The 15303-nt window shown below is 35.9% G+C and overlaps 3 protein-coding genes across 3 annotated transcripts; 1 reads left to right on the plus strand and 2 right to left on the minus strand.

Moving 5' to 3' along the window:
- The first annotated feature begins 355 nt into the window (after positions 1 to 355).
- Positions 356 to 1397, plus strand: LOC110916865 (LOB domain-containing protein 37). Its single transcript, XM_022161522.2, has 2 exons — positions 356 to 657; positions 832 to 1397. Exons 1-2 carry the CDS (start codon positions 474 to 476, stop codon positions 1263 to 1265), a joined length of 618 nt encoding a protein of 205 aa, XP_022017214.1. The 5' UTR covers positions 356 to 473; the 3' UTR covers positions 1266 to 1397.
- A 2011-nt stretch (positions 1398 to 3408) lies between these two features.
- LOC110915837 (QWRF motif-containing protein 2) lies at positions 3409 to 9303 on the minus strand. The gene is made up of 6 exons (XM_022160582.2): positions 7575 to 9303; positions 6567 to 6686; positions 4243 to 4359; positions 4041 to 4130; positions 3818 to 3925; positions 3409 to 3699 (listed from the first exon to the last, which is right to left on the minus strand). The coding sequence occupies exons 1-6, from the start codon at positions 8925 to 8927 to the stop codon at positions 3646 to 3648; spliced, it is 1842 nt and encodes a 613-aa protein (XP_022016274.1). The 5' UTR covers positions 8928 to 9303; the 3' UTR covers positions 3409 to 3645.
- Positions 9304 to 13071: 3768 nt separating this feature from the next.
- LOC110916663 (40S ribosomal protein S29) lies at positions 13072 to 14984 on the minus strand. Its single transcript, XM_022161360.2, has 3 exons — positions 14829 to 14984; positions 13686 to 13785; positions 13072 to 13273 (listed from the first exon to the last, which is right to left on the minus strand). The coding sequence occupies exons 1-3, from the start codon at positions 14888 to 14890 to the stop codon at positions 13265 to 13267; spliced, it is 171 nt and encodes a 56-aa protein (XP_022017052.1). The 5' UTR covers positions 14891 to 14984; the 3' UTR covers positions 13072 to 13264.
- Between the last annotated feature and the right edge of the window lie 319 nt (positions 14985 to 15303).

Raw genomic sequence — 15303 nt, forward strand, 5'->3', positions numbered from 1 at the left:
TTTATAATATTTTGTTTGATTCTGGGTTTGATAGCCAACAGAAACAACAGCAAATCAGGAAATTCTTTTACCTACATCACATTGGAGAAACCCAATCAAAGAGGTAACCATTAATTTATTTTTATGTTTTATTTATTAGTAAGGATGTTTTAGTCATTTCATACCCACTTAACACCAAAAGTTAACCCCCATCCGTGTCAAGGATTATCCGAGAACGAAATTGTAAAAGTTAGGGAGTATAGCTATAATTTTAGAAAGTTATGAACTAAAGGTGAAAAATTAGCAAACTACAGGGACTATCCGAACATTTTTCTCTGATGAAATGCTCTAGTAACTCTATATATACCCCTCCAAAAACATCACACAACATTTCAATTTCCCCAAATCCCATCCTCATCTCCCAACAACTACCACACAAACCAGTTGTTACTTGAACTATATAGATCAAACTCAAACTAAGAAATAAATACATCATGAGTTGTAACGGGTGTCGCGTTCTTCGAAAGGGCTGCAGCGAGAACTGCATTCTCCGGCAAAGCCTCACTTCCTTCGAAACTGCTCAAGCTCAAGCCAACGCCACCGTCTTCGTCGCCAAATTCTTCGGCCGAGCCGGCCTTCTGTCCTTCCTCTCTGCCGTCCCAGAGTACCAAAGGCCTGGTAATACTAATAGTAATCATTTTGACCATAATTAAGATTCAAATATAATTTTACGTTACTATTAATTAATAAAATTTGAATTTGTGGCGCAGCTTGTTTTGGCTAATAAATCTTACACTATTTTTTTTAAATGGTTGTTTTGGCTAATAAATAAATTACTTTGTGTTGTTTCAGCTTTATTTCAATCTCTATTGCTGGAAGCCTGTGGGCGGACAGTGAATCCAGTGAACGGAGCAGTGGGACTGCTGTGGACCGGAAACTGGCACTTGTGCCAGTCAGCGGTTGCGACGGTTCTCCGAGGCGGAACCATAAAAGCCATGCCTGAACTCTTATCAGCTGTCCCTCCTACAACGGACAGTGACGATGCATCAGAAGCTGTGAACTGCAGTTTTGATGACAAAGCCATACGGATTCAAGAGAGTGATCTACAACTCGGACTTACTAGATCCGGTTTGAAAGAAGAGGTTAGAAGAAGCTCATGTGGCGATGGAAGATGGACAAAGAAGCTGAGAACGACGCCGTCTTTGGAAGTGTCGGAAACCACGACGATGGAAAGCGGTACCGATTCGGCTTCTAGTCAAACGAAGCTTCTGCAGCTTTTTTTGTGAAGAAGCAGATGAGAACAGTTAGTTATATATGGCCTGTAATTTTTAGGTTTTTCATGTAGAAGAAGAGTTTTATAACTAAACAGTTTAATTAATTGATCACAAATAATATGTGAAAAATATGTTTTTAACGTCTTTTTAGTTACCATGCTAACCACCAGAACATCAACTCTTTTTGTTTGGATTACGAGTAGGTCGAAGTATTGTAAAATCAATTGGCCTATGGTTGCATTTTAATATTTATGATATTATCTTGTAATCTTTCGGGTTTCAGTTTCTTGGTATCCTGGTTTCTATAGTAATATATAGAAGTTTGGCTGTTAAAAAAAATTGTCACAAAATGTAATAGTTTTGTGTGGGAGGGAATATTTACCATTCGAATTCTCAAGGGGCAAAAAGGAGATTTCCCCCTCAGCCAATGAAAAGAAGCCTTATCCATGCAGTTTTTGTGTTGGCTCATGAAATCTAAATGACCTTTGCATCCTTCCAGGGGGCAATGGGTCAATTTGACCAACTTGGTGGGCCCTTCTTAAAATCCGGATAGTGGACCAACACTTTTGGGCCAAGAAAACCGTACCACATGAATTTTAGTGTGACTCTAAAGCCCAGACATTACCCTACACTACACACAAGTCTACATCCGATACTTTATTAAAATGGGTTGTACCTAGTGGTGCACAAAAAATCCGAACCCGGACCCGGAAAAAAAACCCGTAACCGGGTATTATAAAAACCGGGTTTTCTATACCCGAACCCGCCCCTATCCGTAGGGTAGGGACCGGGTATTCATATTTGATCTAAAACCCGAACCCGGAACCGGGTTTTTTTATACCCGGTTTATACCCGAAACCCCGTTTTTATAAATACCCCGAACCGGTTTTTATAAATACCCGAAACCGGGTTTTATAAATACCCGGAACCGGGTTTTTTATACCCGATTATATAGCTACCTCTAGTTCTTATGATTTAACAAAATTATGTATGCACTTTGATGTAATCTTGTTTAATTATTAGGTTTCTAATGATATTTGAAGTACCCATCTGCCACCGCTACTTAGAAGTTAGAACTCATGATCGCTTTAAGATTCGATTTGAAGTACCCTTATGACGTTCCAGAAATACTACCAGATTGGGAGATCGAATTCCAAGTTGAGGTGTTGTTTGGAGCCCAGCCCATCCCCAAAAAACTATAAAGAAAAAAAAAGTACAGACACCTTTCGAAAATAGGACAAAAATGTATGACATATAGTTGATAAAAATATAACTACAGAAAAAAGTAAGTATAAATTAGGAGTCCACTAAACCCCATATAATACATACAAATCTATAAACGCTTTCATGTACTAATCTAGAGACAACTAAACTCCTTAAAATTATACAAATATATAAATGCTTCCAAGTTTTTTTAATACCCGGTGCGGGTTTTTTCCCAACCCGATGCATACCCGAACCCTACCCGATGAATACCCGAACCGGACCCGAACCCGAACCCGGAAATAGGGTATTATAATACCCGGGTTTTATAAAACCTGACTCGAACCCTACCCGAACCTGGGTATATAGAGTATACATTTTTGGTAGAAAACCCGGACCCGACCCGGTTTTTAAAAAAAAACCCGATTTTGTAAAACCCGATCCTACCCGAACCCGGTTCCATACCCGGAACCAGTTTTTAAAAAAACCTCGATTTGTGCACCACTAGTTGTACCTAGAGATGGGCATAATAATCGATTCCAAACCCGATCCGGTAAACCCGACCTGGAACCGATTCTATTTCCTTCCCGCTTTATTGAAGAACCAGTTTTGGGTTCAAAAAACCCGTAGGTTCTTACCCGATTCCACTTTTTATTAAAAAAAAAAAAAAAAAAAATCGGTCCGTTGCAACCAAGCATTTAATGATTTTGTTACCGTTGGAATCTATTATTATTCTTTGTTTTTATTTAATAAATTATTTGTTATTGAAAAAGTGGTCTGTTAAAATCTTAAAGAGATTCAAATGTTTTATCACTTCATCACCCCTTGAAAGTTTGTTTATTCCTCCTATTCATGCTTGGATAATCACAAAAGGATCTTTTTCGATTAATTTATATTGCCCATTACTTGAAACATTCCACTTGTTTATGTCACAAAACAAAGTGCAAGACAGTTAGTTACAAGATGATCTAAAAAATATTAATATGCTTATTATATACATTACATTCACATCACTACAAAACACAATAAACAACTCCTCCTATATATCTTCCCCCGGCTGCCAAAACCCACAAAAGGGAAAAAAAACTGGAAAAATCAGCTACTTACTTACTCCATATATTATTATCAGTTGATGATGATGATGATGTAAGGTTAGTGACTTCTACACACAGAGAGCGCGTAATTAACATCAGTTCACACGTCTCGTTTGTATCATATGAGTTCTCAGACTACAATCCTTCACCTGAAAAGGGTATGATTCAAAATATCCAGGTCAAGAAAGAATGTTCATAGTTTCGGCTTAAGATCCCAAAAGAACCTAATGCATGAATTAGACTGTATATGTATATGTATAATTGTACCTTGAGGGCTGATAAAACGGATAAGAAATCTTTGCAAATCCTAAGCAAAGCTCTCTCTTTTGCAGACACTTTGGCGATTTCGGTCACCATTAAATTCACTTCTTCAACCTGAAAATCCACATCATGGGTCGCTGATAATTTGTTTTTATATGAACCTCCTCAAATAACAGTTTACTTTTTATTTGTCTAAATCTCAAACAACAGTATAAAAAATTACAAGTACCTGTAAGCAAAGTGTGTTCATTGATGAAACCATTGCCTGCATCACATCGAGTGCAGAATTTATGGCATCTTTCATGCTTTGGAGGTCAGCCTAAATGAATCAATCATAAAGTATTGATCTTGTGAGTTCTTGAAAGACACTGATGTTATTAGTTCTTGATAAACACATAATGATAAAGTAGAATAATACAAAAGGCACGTACAGTTGCTCCTGCACCAACAGGAAGACGGAGAGTGCTCGCCTTCAAAGCTTCAATGGCTCCAAGCAATGATATTGAATGGTCCTTATCTAAATAAGCCCAGTCTTCAAGAAAAACCATCTAAACACATTCAAGAAAACGGGAATTAGGTTTTGCAAAGAGTGTTGTAAGTATTTACTAGAAGAGGCCGAGGATAATCCAGCTCAGTTAAGAAAGTTCACCCTCAACGACAATTTTTTATATTATTGAACTAGAGACAAGGCGAAAAACAGCAATGCAACTAAACACTAAAGGTTAGATAAAACTATTAGTATTACAAGTCACACAGTATGTATCTAAGGCGTGAAAAACACTAAAGGTTTGGTTACCTATGACTTGTCTAATTTACAAAAATTAAAAGAAAAGAAAACGGTCAAACAAGTCGAAAGTCACACAATATGTATGATAGGACTCTCTACCTTGCCAGCGGGTTGACCCATCTGGGTCCAATGGGTCCCGGTTCAATTACCTTGACCCAGTCAATGAAGAGCAAATATTTAGGGCTGAATTAATGGGGGGTGACTGCTATTGGAGTGAAAGTCAAGAACAGAGTCAAAGGGCTGAATTTAGGGGCTAAACTTTAGGATCAGTAACCTCTATTTCTTATTTAAGTATTTCATTTCTACCCTAGTTTTCTATGTCTTGTTTAGTTTGATTATCTAAGTGTTTTTGTATTGGAGATTAGCCATCTCGAATCAAGCCAACTATCTTATTATTTCAATAAATCAGCCCTTTATTTTCTGGTGTCTATCAGTGTATCTAACTAGTGGGTTGCCACTCACGCTCCGCGGCGGGTTCAGAACGCAGATAAAAATAAACAAATCCCAAACGTGCCGATATATAGGAAAGTCACAGAAAACTTACGATGTTGTATAAGAAAGCCAAGTTATTTGAACAAAATTTACACCAAAACATATATGAAGATAAACACAACGACTGGGCACTACTGCGGGTTGGTTTAAACGTAGATAATAACCACATCACAGTGGTGTATTTAGAGATGAGCGTTGGACAGTTTAAAAACCAAACGGTTTAAAAAAAGTTAAACAACATTATGAAAATTTATGTCGAAATGTAGATAAAAATTACTAGCGTGGAGCACTGGCATATAAACGAAAGCCATAAAAAATCACGTAACGAAAAATTCGTTAAAAACTTATTAAACCGGTTAAAGAAAAAGGTAAAAATATCAACTAACTAAATTGCAGGGGGTTTAAACAAAAATTAAACTAAAGTGTAGAGGAAAAATAAATTTATTAAACTTGAGGCATCGTATGAAATATATATTAAAGATTAGGGTGTATAATAGAAAAAGACACAAAAACTTAAAAGAAAGAAAAGAAAAAAAAATACACAAAATGACAAAAAAGCACTGTAGCTAAGCTTCAAAATTGTTATATTAATAAAATAATAATAATAATGGGTGCAAAACACTAAAGGTTTATTTTCCTATGACTTGTGTAATTTATATAAATTAAAAGAAAAGAAAAGGGTCAAACAAGTCGAAAGTCACACAACATGCATCTAATGTGTGCAAAGCCTCAAATTTGGTTATATGAATTATTGGATATTTAGATTGCTATTATAATAATGAAATTTTGTGATCAAAATTAATGCATTGGTTATCAATAAAGTTCAAAAAATTGGACTAGATATCGGTGGATCAAACCAACCTGACCCATTACTCTCCCCACCCATTATTGCAACCCTAATTAGGATTTGTCACCACAAAACAATAACTTTCGAAAACAAGATACCAAACACAAACATTTATGTGGTCAAGAGTTTCAAGTACTACATAAAAGAATTAGTGGTTCCATTCCATTTAAATGAAAAATGCCAACCAAAAGTGGCTGTGAGAAAGAAGTTGTGATCCTTGTTGTCAACTTGTCATAACTAAAGTCGCACAAAGTGTGACTATTAATACATACAATATTCTAAATAGATTTATTCAAATGTTTTAGATTATTACAGTAATAATTTAGTTTCATAATTGTGTTTGATTCTTTGATATTTCACCTCAAATTATAACCATTCTTTCAAAACCAGTTGGATGAGCAAAGTCTAAAGAACAACATTTTTGGGATGTCGAGATTTCCAATTATAGAAAAACTTTTGTATAAAATTACATGAAATTTGTCCAAAACATTTTCTTTAATTCGAAAGCACAAGGTTATTTACTATTTAGATATTTGGTTAATACTCGGCATGATTAACGTGCGTTTAGGATTTAATATTTAAACTTAAAAAGCTTCATTTCAACGCATAAAAGACATTAATAAACTTACTTGTGTCTTAAGAATCGATGCTAACTTCAGCTTTTGCCTCAACAATTGCAACCTGTGTCTCTTTTTGGTCACAGAATCACGCAGATCTGACATTGTAATCCATGCGTTCCACAGATTTTCCTAAACACAGTTAAAAAAAAAAAAACTCAAAATGATTTTTAAATACAACAAAGTAAGTCGATTTTCCAGACTTTTAACTCTTTAGGTTCAAAATACTCCATATGGGAAATGCAGACAACGAGTAGCTACAAGAACATTGATTATCGAGGTGATTATTTAATTCTGACTCAGGAAGTCACAATAATCACTTTGAATATGCACATACAAACACCCTTGAATTAATAACGGTAGATTTCAAGGTATTTTTATATGCTTGAAACATCTTTAAAAAAAAGGTTACATAAATATTTTCTAGTATCCCTCATCTTATGTAATTCAATTACCAGAAGTTTCATGTTTTTCGGACACCTCAGGCATAGTTGTCAATAGCGATCGCTATAGCGCGCTACGTAGCGTATAGGTCCAGTGTCGCTATTTGGGTTGTAGCGATGGATAGAGAGAATAGCGACACTTTATTTTTTTATTTATTTATTTTTTAAATATAAATAGCAATTAAATATAGCTGGATTTTAGGTTTTTGGTAAATATACATATAAAATAGCATATATACCAGGGTATTTTGATATAAAATTTTTTAATTTTTTTTTCTAGTGTATCGCTATTAATAAAATAGACGCCCGCTATTTATCGCTATTCGCTATGTAGCATATAGGTACCTTATCGCTATTTGTCGCTATTCGCCATTAACAACTATGACCTCAGGGTGTTTGGTGTCAGCTTGTTTGATTATTTGTCAGTAAAAATGCTGATTTGAACAGGCAGTTTGAGTTGATTATTACAAAAGGCAATAAACAGATCCACATGTTTCATAAAGAAACATCCAAACACCTCTTAGCATTATTAAAAACAACATATCGAAATATATAGTTTTAACCTAATAAATCATACCTCAACACTATGATTCTGCTTCAATACTATATCTTCAGTTCTAGCATTTACAAACCGCCACTGCAATTGCCTATTATATAAAAGCCTCAAAACATGTGCATCAAAAAACCGATTTTCACCAACTTTTCCTCTTCTAACGTCAACAGCAAAACTAAGTACCGATGGTGTGTCACTAACATTATTACTAATTCCACAAACCGAATTCCTCCGCGGACTAATCATTCCCCTCGATTGTGATGATAGTGGTGATGTCATCATAACCTTACTCGGTGATGATGGTCTCATTCTATTAGGGGAAGCCATCGTTTTCGGAGATGATGAAGAAAAATTATCACTCGAGAATCGCTTTGAATTAAAATTCTTTTGTGGGGTATACGATTTTGACCCCGGGCTAGTTGAAAGTGGTGAGCTTGGATCTTGCAGCCTCCTCATTCTACTATTAGTTTCTTGCCAAAATTTTGGAGACACAATAATCCCACTACGCCCGATTCGTGAACGGTTCAACCCATGTTCTTGAATCCCCGACGTGCTACCAGAAGAGACGCTATCCGTATCCGAATACGAATCTTTAGCCAAATTCCTATCTGGGTTATGCTGATCAAGGTTTATAAGGTCAATCGAACCACTCGAGTTACCCAAATCAAGATTTGACCTACAGCCATCAAATGAAGCCCTTCTGCTATCCAAAGATTGGAGTAACTTAAAATCCCTAACTACACCCTTCTCAACCTGACAGTCCAAACCGGAACCTTTCGATAAAACGGTAGCGTTCGGTTGTCGGATCCTACCGGGCCACCGGTGGTGATCCATGGGTTTAGTGTTCTCAATATGATCTCCTACTTGACTACCAATTTTCAAGGTGGGGATTCTTTTTCTTTCAGGGGTACCCTTCCTAATTAAGTTAGGTGATTGTTGGGTTATTTTGGTCTTACTAATTGGTAGAGAAAAGGCTTCACCTTGAAAAGAAACAGACAAACTTCTTGTAGATGTAACCAGCAGTTTATCAGCCGCCGACAACTCTTCACCACCACCACCACCGGCATTGTTAGGTTTTAAGGTAAGATCCGGTCTTGTGGGTCGCCTCCGGTCAACAGAAAGCGACCGTTTTGCTACCGGAGTTGTCGAATTTCTTGAAATTAGAGGAGAAGGGGCTCTTCTAGAAGGTGTCACTGTGCGTAATGAATTCGAATTCGAATTCGAATTTGAAGTTGAAGGAGATAGGTATCTTGAAGAAACTTGTCTTGATTTGGGTCTAACTGGAGTGATGACGTCATCATCTTTTTCAGTCGGCAACAATGAAGGTCGAATTGTATGGTTTCTGGTGGTTGTTTCAGAAACGGCTGCAACCATCATCAAAGAAAATACCTATAAATGATACCCAGATGAAAATTTCAAGAACCCACCTCACATTGTCGATCTAAGCCATTTAAAGATCAAGAAAAACCTATCTTTCTCCGAAAAGAACGTAATTTCCTGCAAGAAAAAGATCATGAACTACCATAATTATCTAAATCCGTAAATGGGTAGGCGAAATTTCCTATCTTTCTTCAGAAATATAGGTAAATTTAAGTGCACAGCCAGTCTTAGTGACGACCGTACAGCGTTAAGAGGTTGAAGATTTAAGAGAAAGTATGATCTTTTAATTTAGAGAGAGAGAATGAGAGTGTGGGGTTTTGTGAATCTTTGGAGAAGCGTTACGCTAAACAATTCATAATTTCTTGTTTTTAAGGATCATACGATTCCAAAAGCATGTTTTTTCGTATTTTAAAGATTATTTAGACAAAGAATCAACTTAAATCCTACCAAAATATACTTGCGGAATATTGGTGTTGATAGCGAAATTTAACTATTAAATATGAGGCCTTGTAATATAAGGTTATATTATTTATTTATGTGTATAAAGAATAAGTGAGTGGATTAAAAAATAAATTAAGCAGATGGTTTAAAGAACAAAGACGTGTTGCTTTTTACCTTTCGGTTGCATGTGACATGTCCAAAAAAGGGTTTAGTATATAGATTTTAGATGATACTTTCATATATCTGCTCCGTTAATTGTTGAGCAAGTTTTATCGAATTCATTTTTAGCTACAAAGGGGAAGGAGTGTTTAATCAGAGTACTTTGCTCCCCTTCAATCCTCTGGTGTCATTTCACTCGCTTCATTCACTAACGTAAAACACACCTTATTAGATGATAACACTACCTTAAATTATAGGTCTAACTGTTTTACATCACTAGCTCTCTCTCTTTCTCTTTCTCTCTCTCTCTCTCTCTCTCTCTCTCTCTCTCTCATCATTAACACATTACCTAAATCAGTAGCAACCACCCGAGAAGCATACCCGAAGCCCCCAACCCGAACCGCCGGTTGTGGCGTTCCCGATGGATAGGCGGTACCTGATCCAACTACCTGATAACCCCCCTAGGGGCCTAAAGTTTTACTTAAAACTACAACTAGTATTTTGAGTTTTTACAATTTGTCTTAAAAAGTATCATATTTTGGTTAAAAAACCCCATTTTAATGGTATATATTATAATGTTCGTAAAACTAGAGAAGCAATAGAGCTTTAGCCAATGGTTCATCGGTTCAACTGGTTGGTTAGGTCTTATGAATCAGTTAGCTAGTTGGTAAAGGAGATGGAAAAGATTGTCATTTTCTCATCGGTTTTGTTAACTAGCCGTGATTATCTTATTAAGTGAACCAATCTAAAAAAAATAGACCTTCTTATTACTGACTATTTTGTTTATTATTTTTTTATATAAAGAATGATTTGACAAAATAACTAACTCTTCTACTTCTAAAGACTTTTATTATATACTTTCACATTTACAAGACTTAAACTCTTCTAAGGGGGGACGGGGTGCCCCGTGATGGCACCCCCGTCACGCATGGAATGCAAGGGTACGCCGCTGCCACCCATATTGATCATGCGTGGATCCTAAAACGCGTTGTAGCCATGACGCGTGAAGAAGTTGATTGAATTCAGTTTTTTTTTTTTTTTCTGAATGATTTTGATAGTGTGTGATGAGTGATGGACATTCCACTAAAATCCATCACTACACTACTGATGGAATAATGCTCGATATAAAATACGCGTCGATCTTTTTTGGGCATATCACGAAATAATTTTATTGCTTTTTTTCTTTGGGTTGCTATACTAGGTGACCGTCCCGTAACAATGGAAGTGATACCAAATTCCGACAACCTTATGCAAGGGAATCGTATTATTATGTGCTACAAATTAAGACGAGGTTGCCTAGCTTTCAATGGTTTAGTTTCAATGTCTTTTCGTTGTAATTCGAGTTGGTTTCGTTTGACTTCTAGCTTCTTGATAGAGTCGTTCTTCTTTTATTATATATTTCGCTATCGGGCAAAAAAGAAAAAAAGAAGGTTGAGTTGGGTCTATATCTAGCGTGAGAAAAGTGGAAAGAGGTTGAGACTTGAAAGCTTTATAGATTCCTTTTTAGCCATGGGATCTTTTCTTTTCTTAATCATGATTTAATCATAAATATTAGATAATTAATCACTTTTTTTTTAATTTCAGTACTTTATTAGAAAAGTAACATCCTCATGTTTAAAGGAAATAAACAAATATGAAATGCAGTTTGCACAGCAATCGTCAAGAATTTGGTGTGAAGCAAACCACTTTATCAAAGCATCACAACCTCACCTTTTTATTATTTTAATATATATAAACAAAGCCAAAATTTACGACAAAACTAGATAATGGGGTGTGTACGACTAACGACATATAGAAGCCGGCATACAAACAAATAATATATTTTATAATATTTTTTCTATTTATTTTTAACAGCCATCGGGTAACTCGGTATTAGGTTGGGACCATTGGGTGGTGTGGTATAAAGCCCCTAGGAGCTTTATCATGCTACAGCAATGTCATGTAAGCGCCATGTAAGCGAGTAACTTTATCGTTAATTTACACGGTGTGGGATAATACCCTCTTTAAAACCCCTTTATGTATTAAAAAAAATAGAAATAAAAATTTTTTTACAAAGAAAATGGATCTGATTGGTTAAATAAATGTGGGCCCCCATCACCTTCTTAGCGCTCGCCACGAAGTTAACGAAATTGCCCATACCCCCCACCCGCTAGCGCCCAAGAAATGGGAAAGGGGCGCCAAAGATGGTGAGGTGGCAGGGGGTACTGAGCCACACTGTCTGGTTTTATTATTTTACACGAGATTTTTTAGAATGGTTAACTCACACAGCTTCTGAATTTAATCCTATACTAAATCTACAATTTTCTTTGCACCACAGACCCTCACCACTTGAGGATGGACACATAATGGTAGCACTGACAGAGGTTATATAATGAACAACATCCAATTCACTATTTTTTGCATAATATTACTACTGTAGGGTACGTGTCTATAAATAGAAATAAAATGTGTAATACGCATGTAAAAGAAAGAAAGAAGATTAAAGAAGGAAAATTAGCTGAGTTGAGTGGGACATGGGAGCTTACAAAGTTAAATAATTCCCAAAGTGTTATGTATTTCAATATACTTGTAAAGGTCACATTTTATGGGATGGCCCGTCGTTGTTTGTTGGGTCATTCAATTGTTTGTTGGGTCATTCAATACCTTGCTTCTAACGTCTTCTTTTTTTCTTTCTTTGTTGCTCCCGCCATCTTCTCCAAAATCATTGACAAATCCGCCTCCTAGCCAAGTCGTGTTAACTGTTACCAAGTCCATGTTGATAGCGATTGCTCATCGACTGTTCTGTGCTGCGGGTGATAATCACAATTCAATACCCGCATCAAACACAATTGCTTGCTTTGCAGGTCCGTCAAATCATCGCTAGGGGGTTCGAAGAGTGAAGATATGTCAAGGGTGTTGCTTCTTAATAATTAGAGTTAATTATTGTTTTCGTCCCTGTGGTTTGTCAAAAATCACTATTTCAGTCTATTAGTTTAAAAATTGCGACTTCAGTCCCTATGGCCTGAAATGGTTACGAAAGTGCAACCACAGTGACTAAAATGGTTACGAAAGTGAAACCACAGGGACTGAAATCACAATTTTTAAACTAATAGACTGAAATGGTAATTTTTAACAAACCACAGGGACGAAAACAGTAATTAACTCTTTTAATTATATGTTGATAATGAAGACCAGCAAGCAGATACTAAATGGCGTTTTGAGTGTTTGACCATTGCGTAGCATAGAGAAACCTTTAACCTGGGTTTTAAAAAAGGCACAGTAAGGCGCGGGGCCTCAACACCCCAAGCTAAATTTTTGGAAAACAAAACCCCTCTGAGTCTGAGGTGCCCTGGGGTGTGCTACTCACATATAAACGTTGTTTATGGGATATATATAAATATAAACCTTATTTTGGATAAAAAATGCTAAAATCTATGGGATAGATCAAAAATTATAAAATCATCTTGTGCCTCGAGTACGAAAAGCCCACTGCTTAGGTGCTTCATGCCTCATTTCTAGACTTCGTCGCTTTTGTGTGTGTCTCGCTTTTTGAAACCAAGCCTTTAACATCACAATTGGTCTTTGATTTTCTTAAAAAGATTAAACTTAACACCAAAGATGCAACAAGAAACCAAGTTCACTCAATTCATTGTTATCCCAAGAAAAATAAACTAAAGGTACAATTAGATACTATAATTAAAAAAACACCAAAACAAGCTTTCCATTGGCCATTGGTACACACCCTTCCAAACTCCTTAGCGGTACTGTAAACAAGAAAAAAAAAACATAAAATTAATTTCAGAAGTTAAAAACTAACACTGCAGCCTAGACCTATTAATGCGCTGCGTGAAATAAGCGGTTTTGGAATAAACAGATAAGCGTTGAAAAATCCTCATGTCAAAAATATAAGCAGCAGTTTGAAAAAAAATCCCAAGAACATTCAAAACAGTGCCTTGTTATCAAAATGGACAAGTAGACATATGGTTTTAAGCGGAGTTGGTTGGAACTTAAATGCGACTATTAAGATTTTGGATAACATGATAGGATGTCAAATTTAAACAGAACAATCTAGGTGTGTGTAGCAGGCTCATTTAATCAAACCCATACCCTTATAAAAACTCATACCCACAAATCCAAACCCTTAAGTCAAAACGCTCGCTTAAACTGTTCACATACCTTAATGAAACCGATTTCTTTGGCATTGCTGTGGAAGCACTGTCTGCAGCACATAAGACCGTATTTCCTGATCAAGCCATGGGAATTCCCGCACACACGACTGCCAACAAAAAAGTGAAAAAACTCAGTAAGACGTACTACAATAAGGTCTTGTGTAATGGGGCGGCATATCAGGGAGATTCCAGCATAGCGCCCCATAGCGCCGCCCACGGCGCTATGGGGGTGAAAAAGGGTGGAGCCACGATGACAATAGCGGCGTGACCATTCTTCCCAACTCACACACACACATTTATATACATACATATGTATGTATAATTGACGGGGTTATATAACCCCCTTACCACTACACCCTCTTGTGATATAAAGCCCATAAAGCCCCTCTCTTACGCGTTTCGCCACTTGTTGCATAACGCCCCACAAGGGGCTTTTTGAAGGATAGTTTGCAACAAAAATTCTAAAAACATAAACACAGCTTCTGAAGAATGGATTACCTTTTAAAAAAACTTCAAATTTGCAACAAAAATTCTAATTTAAGAAAATGAGCTTTTGAAGGATAGTTAAATACTGATTCAGCAAAAGAAACAATGCATAATGCCAAATGTTACAAAGAACATAAATCAAAGTATAAATGTTGTAGTTTGACAAATAGATAACTATGCAACATGCTATCTACTTGCTGGTTATACGATTTTTTAAAAGATAACTAAGCAATAAACAGTTTGGGAACACAACACACAAAATGATTAAAATTCTACTTTTTAAAAACGCAAATATATAATATGCAACATCAAATATGTTAACTACTGCTGCAAATTATTTGATGTAATGACCATCAAGGTGGGAATAAATCAAAGATCTAAAAAACATTTATACATTTTTATCTTAGAAGTACACTAAAATCCCCTGTTATTTTGTTTTTTCTAAAACCTTATGAAACAAAAAATAAACCATTACACATTCAATGTCTAAATAAAGTTTTATCTTCAAATCGAATGTCACGTGAATCATATCCTATGTTTCAAGGTTGCTAATCCGATAGCTAACCAGTTTCATAAATTAAAACGCTTACTGAACCAAACCGTAATAATCGAATCTAACAATCCATCACGAGTATAAATCAATAGACATCGATAAAGGGTTTACCAGGTGCGGGATCCAGGGCCGTAGGTCTTAGGATGAGAGTTCCACACATTTGAATGCCCCATTTCCTATCAACGCCGCAGCCAATGTGTTGAACGTTTGTTAGGGTTTGTAAAATGCAACAAAATTTTGTATTTATATAGCTATGTCACGGTCCAAACCCTAATTCATTCCCTTAATTTAATATTTAAATATTACCACTAATTAAATAAAATCACTTTATATTATTTTAACTAAATTTTGGGAAAATGTCACGGAAACATAACAAGTTTGTCTTTTGTTTCAATTAAGTTATCCGAACTTTTTTGTTGTTTCTTTAAAGTAACCAAACTTCAATTTAGGGTTTTAATAGTGTATAATTATCAGGCTATCAGGTTAATGCGTTTTTCTTCTATTTTCATTTTTTAATGCTTATGTGGGGTTAGGATATAATAGAAAGTTTATTTTGCTAAGAAGGCTAGTAAAAGGGTGGTTGGGG

Source organism: Helianthus annuus, chromosome 16, assembly GCF_002127325.2.
Source record: "Helianthus annuus cultivar XRQ/B chromosome 16, HanXRQr2.0-SUNRISE, whole genome shotgun sequence".
Taxonomy (NCBI): Eukaryota; Viridiplantae; Streptophyta; class Magnoliopsida; order Asterales; family Asteraceae; genus Helianthus; species Helianthus annuus.